At 44.3% G+C, this 5284-nt stretch overlaps 1 protein-coding gene across 2 annotated transcripts in view; it reads right to left on the reverse strand.

The window, feature by feature from the left end:
- Positions 1-1502: 1502 nt before the first annotated feature.
- The window catches only part of Gprc5d (G protein-coupled receptor class C group 5 member D), a 12348-nt gene continuing 8566 nt past the window's right edge, over positions 1503-5284 (reverse strand). The window contains exons 3-4 of one of the 2 annotated variants that reach the window (XM_031381030.1): positions 3200-3267; positions 1503-1747 (exon numbers count right to left, since the gene is read on the reverse strand). In XM_031381030.1, the coding sequence (XP_031236890.1) occupies positions 1676-1747; positions 3200-3267 (140 nt within the window). In that variant the 3' untranslated portion in view covers positions 1503-1675. The remainder of the gene's footprint in view (positions 1748-3199; positions 3268-5284) is intronic. The other variant, XM_031381031.1, reaches the window with a different exon arrangement.

Consider the following 5284-nt stretch of genomic DNA (forward strand, 5'->3'; position numbering starts at 1 on the left):
CCCCCTTCCCTCCCTCCCTCTTTCCTGCTCTCCCTCCTTTCTCCCCCACTTCCTTTTTTTCCTTTAGATTGTTTTGACAGCACTAGGATTGGCTCCAAGGCTTTGTGCATGCTGGGCACGTGCTCACCCCTGCACTATCTCCTCAGCCTCTCAAAGGTTTCTTTATGAAAGGTGACCAAACACTTCCCACCTACTAGGATGCCATCGCGAATACAAAACCACCCAGAAAATAACAAGCATTATCAAAGAGGTGCCGATACTGGGACTTTCTTTACATTTCTGACAGATAGGAAATGTGGTAGAGATAAAAAGCAAATAGAATGTCTCTTCAAAAAACTTCAGAATGTGGCCAGCAAGATGGCTCAGTGGGTAAAGGGACCTGGCGCCAAGCCCTGTGACCTGAGTTTGATCTCCAGGACCCCAAAGAGAGGAAAGAGAGAACTGCCTCCCACAAGTTTTTTGCTGACTTCCACAAGCATGTCATGCATTGAACATCCCCAAATAAATACATTAAAATTTTATAATGGAATACTTAGGAATGAAATTTGCACATGGTCGAGCAATCACACTTTTGGAGATATAGCTAAAAGTGAGGGATGTAAGATATTCTTGTAGCTGACTGTAGGGTTCTTTATAGTGGCCACAGGTGGAAGTAATCCATATGTCTGTTGACAGATTGTCTGTGCCTAGAAAGTGGGCCATCCGTGAGCAAAGCAATGTTAGTTCCCTTCCAAACTGAAGGGAATCCTCTGGCAGCGGAGAAAAGAGGAGCATCCTGAAGCTGATGTCTTCTTGGGCTGTATCACAGACCCTGGCCACAGAACAAATGAACAGGGCTGGGGAGTGACTCAGCGGCTTAAGTATTGATGTGTAAGCATCAGGATGTGCATTCAGATGCCCAGAACCTAGGTAAAAACTGGACATGGTAGCTCATGTGCCTGGACCCTAGTGTGCTTCTACCGGGAGGCAAAGGGTGGATGCAAAGAGCCATGAAAAGCTTGTGGGCCAGATAGCAGTCTACACAGCAGCAACAGCTGACACCTGAGGTTGCTCTCTGACCTCTACAAGCACATCGTGGCACGAATATTACATACACACACACACACACACACACACACACACCAGCAAAACAAGCAAACAAGCAAACCTCAAGAATTAGAGAAATCATGTTACAAATAAGTGGTAGGGGTAATGCTCGGTAGCTAAGAGCACTCGCTGTTCTTTCAGGGGACCAGGGTTCAGTTCTCAGCACATAGGGTGATTCCAAACTACCTGGATGTCCAGGTCCAGGGGATCTGACATCTTCTTCTGGCCTCCACAGACACTGGACAAACATGCTTTACATATAGACAAGTAGAATATCTTGGGATGAATATATATATATATATGTATATATATATATATATATATATATATAACAGTATATATATATATAGCATATATAATATAGTTAAATAGTTGTATAGTATGTAATTAAATAAGTGCAGAAGACAAGTAAGTATGGTGGCAGCAAGATTTTAATTGTGCAGGACATGACAGTCTTCAGTTTCCAGAAGAATGGGAAGGGCCAGGAAACAGAGAGGAAGGGACAGGATGGATGCTTCATTGACAGTGTGTCCGGTGCTCTCCTGGGCCCTTCAGGGCTGTGTGGAGCAGGACACGGTTTCAGGTAGCTTTATAAGCCTGCGTCTTGCTGTGGGCTTAGTGTTGCTGATGGAATGAGATACTCCCGGCTGGGATCAACATTCTGGAAAGGAAGGATGAGTTGTTGTTAGCAACTTTCTGAGCCAAAAATTATCATTTCACTGTCATTTGATTCTTTGATAATTAAAAAAAAAAACTACTAAATTATTCTAGCTGTATTTCTGTTGCTGTGATAAAATATCCTCACAAAAAGCAACTCAGGTGACAAAAAGGTTTATTTTAGCTTCTTCCAGGTTGTAGTGAAGGTGGCAGGCACTTATGGCAACTGGAAAAATCATACCCAAGGTTAAAGGCTGAGAGAAATGAATGCATGTTCATTGCTTGTTAACTTGTGCTCAGTTCTATTTCTCCTCTTATATGATCCAGGCCTCCCTGCCTAGGGAGTGGTGCTGCCCACAGTGGGTTAGATCTTCCCACACTACATTAAGTCATTAAGACACTCCTCTACAGATCTGGCCATAAGCCAGACTATCCCTTCTTGAGGCTCATTTCCCAGGTGATTCTAGTCTGTGTAAAGTTGACAGTGGGAACTAACGGCCACACAAACCTATTTCCACCATGTTCCACTGCTGGTCATTAATAAAACTTCTTTTTTTTTTCAAGGTGGGGCAAGGCCATAGCTGATTCCTGGAATTTGAAATGCATCCAAGAAACTCTTTGCGGGAATAGCTAAAAATACTTTTTTTTTCCTCATTGTGCAAAAGTTCTTGATCCATACCCCAACCCATCCCTTCTTTAATTAAAGAAGATGGTATGTGACTATGTCCTGGTCTAAGTGTCATGCAGAGGCACACAAATCTTCAGTTACAGATGGGAAGGCAGAGCTTAGCCAGTTGTCTCATAAAGTTCAGTGAACAAGTAACTGAAGGGTGAGTTTTACTCTGGGACTTAAGGTGCTTGTGGTCCCCACAATGAAAGAGGTTTTCCCCAATGTGGTAATTTGGGCTTTCTGAATCCAACTGTGTTTGAGCCACCACAGCTCAATGTGTCCAGCGTGATGAGTGATGTCCAATCTACTCAGGGGCACTCTCTCTGCTTTTGCCTCAAAGGATTAAAATTGGTTCATCCATCTGGGTTCCACGATGAGACCTAGCCATGTTCTCAGGATGGCCTGGGCTGTTGGGGGTCGACAGTGATTTCCTGGGGAAGTTGAGGATGCAGGGGATGGATTTAGATTGCCCATACTGATAATAGACTCAACATTCATGCATATTTACATTGATACTGGTGCAAAGTTTAATCAGCCTCCTCAGTGTCTTATATATGACTTGGTCTTTCCTGGGAAGATAGAGTGAGGTGGTAGAGGGGACGGAGACTCATGGGGTTTAAACTAGGTTCCAACGGTCTCTCCTATGCCATCCTTGTGTGGCTCGAGTTGGGCCTGCCCTGCCTGTCCTCCCTTGGGCCAGAAAGGTCATTGAACGGACATAGAGCTGGAAGACTACGAGGCGAGTGCTTGCTGTGTCCTCCTAGGTGAATGAGTGAGCACATTTACCTGCAGCTGAATGGGAGTACCATATGCAGTTAGTGCTACATCCTCCTGAGCTCCATCACTGTCTCGGGCTGAAAGCCAAAGGAGGGAAGGGCTGTGTTAGTGCTGGAGGGTCACTGGGACTATGAGGAGGCTCAGTGGCTTGCAGACAGGCACCGTGGCTTTAAAAATACTACTTGGTTGTGGCAGCCATTAAAAGGAAGAACCCAACGGGTTTGTTCATTCATCCATCCATTTATTCCCTCAACTGGTATTTTGAGACAAGGTGCCATGTGGCCTGGGCTGGTTTCAAAATCACTACCTCACTGAGGCTAACTTTGAGCTCCTGGTACTCCTTCCAAATACTGAGATTATAGATGTGTATCACTGTATCCAACACTTGAAATGTTTGATTTAAACGAATCTTTTTAACATTTATGAGGAAGGTTGTATAACGATAGAGCACATATATTCAAGAGAAGCATATGGGCATGTAGTAACTGCAAATGCAGGAGAACCATCATTAATTTTCAGGAAAAAAAAAAAAAAGGCCCAGCCCTAGGCTGGAATGGCTACCCTCTTGCCATTAACAGTGACCACTGGGGTCACATACTCTCAGCAGTGCCCGAAAGATGACTTCTCTACAGGATTGGATTCATTTTCATTGCTGTTGTTTGAGAAGAGACCCACTCTGTAGCCCAGGTTGATTTAGAATTTCCTGTGTAATCTAGACTGGCTTCAGACTTAGGGTAATCCTCCTGCCTTGGCCTTTTGAGTGTTTGTTTTACAAGAGTGTGTTACATACCTGGCTCAATTGGATCCCAATTTTAAAACTAGACATAATAAATAATAAAAAGTAAAAAAAAAATTATTTCCAGAGTTTGCCTAACATTGGAAGACCCTTAGTTTGATTCCCAGTACCACCTAAGGGACATATGTGAACACACAGACACAGACACACAGACACACACACACACACACAGAGTCCCAGAGGAATACAATATTGTCATAGAATAACTACACACACAGTTATTTGTTTAGCAGTAGTTTTCTCAGCAGGTAGTAACCCCTATGAAGGCAGGAACTGCTCTGTGTCCCTGGCCGAACACCTGCTTCCTACATGTTCTTGTTTGGGTGGTCACAGACACAGCTGTCATTAGTGCACACTTTAGAGGCCACAGTGCTGGGTGATTAGACCCTAGAGGAGGTCAGCTTGGTCCCCCATCTGTGTTACCCACTCCCCTCTTCTTTGTTTTATGTGTGTTCTCTCTCCCTGTGTGTCAAGTTCTTTAAGCTTTCCTTCGTGTTGTTTCCTGGTGGAAATAAAAGGAAAATCTTGGTGCTCACAACAGCAAGTCTGCTCTGTAGGTTCTCGGGGATGCAAAGAGTCGACATCTGTGCAGAGCCCTCGGGTTGGGACCCACAGGAAAGAGTGTGCGAGCTATGTGTTGTATGTTATTGATGGCATAGTTATTGATGACCCTGACAGCTGCCACCTACTGATATTTTCTAGAGTGGTTGAATCCTGTGATGTAGGAAGTGCACATCTTCCCTTCAATGTAGAACAAACTGGGGGAATCCTTGGTTAAACATTTGCAGCATATTGGGACTCCTTTGCACTCACTCTCTTGGCAAGTAATTTCATCCTCACATTCCCATCAGACTGGGTCAAAAATGACAATAGCCCGACCTATCCATTTCTAGTTATTGCTCACAGGCTCACAGTTTTATCAAAATGCTGTTTCTCTAAATAAAACCTTCCTTCAACTACCTCATGGTAGGAAATCAAACTGAGTGAGCCTTGGTATCTACATGTGGAAGAAGTAGGAGGTGACATCATACTCTTCAATTAGATATGAAGGGTCTGAGGCTCTGAGAGGTTGGGGACCCTGCTGAATAGAAAGCCAGCGTTTCACCAAGCCAGGGGTGTGAGGCTCCATCTGCATGGTGACATGTTCTGCTGTCCCTGTTACCCGTTGTGCTTGTGCTTGGAGTCTTCCTGGACCTTACTCTAGCCTTGTCTAATTTCAGATGGAACAAATCCTGTCCATGGTTCATTGTCTTTCCCCCAATTTTATGCTAGTTTCTCTCTCTCTCTCTCTCTCTCTC

This window comes from Mastomys coucha, unplaced genomic scaffold (genome assembly GCF_008632895.1).
Source record: "Mastomys coucha isolate ucsf_1 unplaced genomic scaffold, UCSF_Mcou_1 pScaffold20, whole genome shotgun sequence".
NCBI classification, from domain to species: domain Eukaryota; kingdom Metazoa; phylum Chordata; class Mammalia; order Rodentia; family Muridae; genus Mastomys; species Mastomys coucha.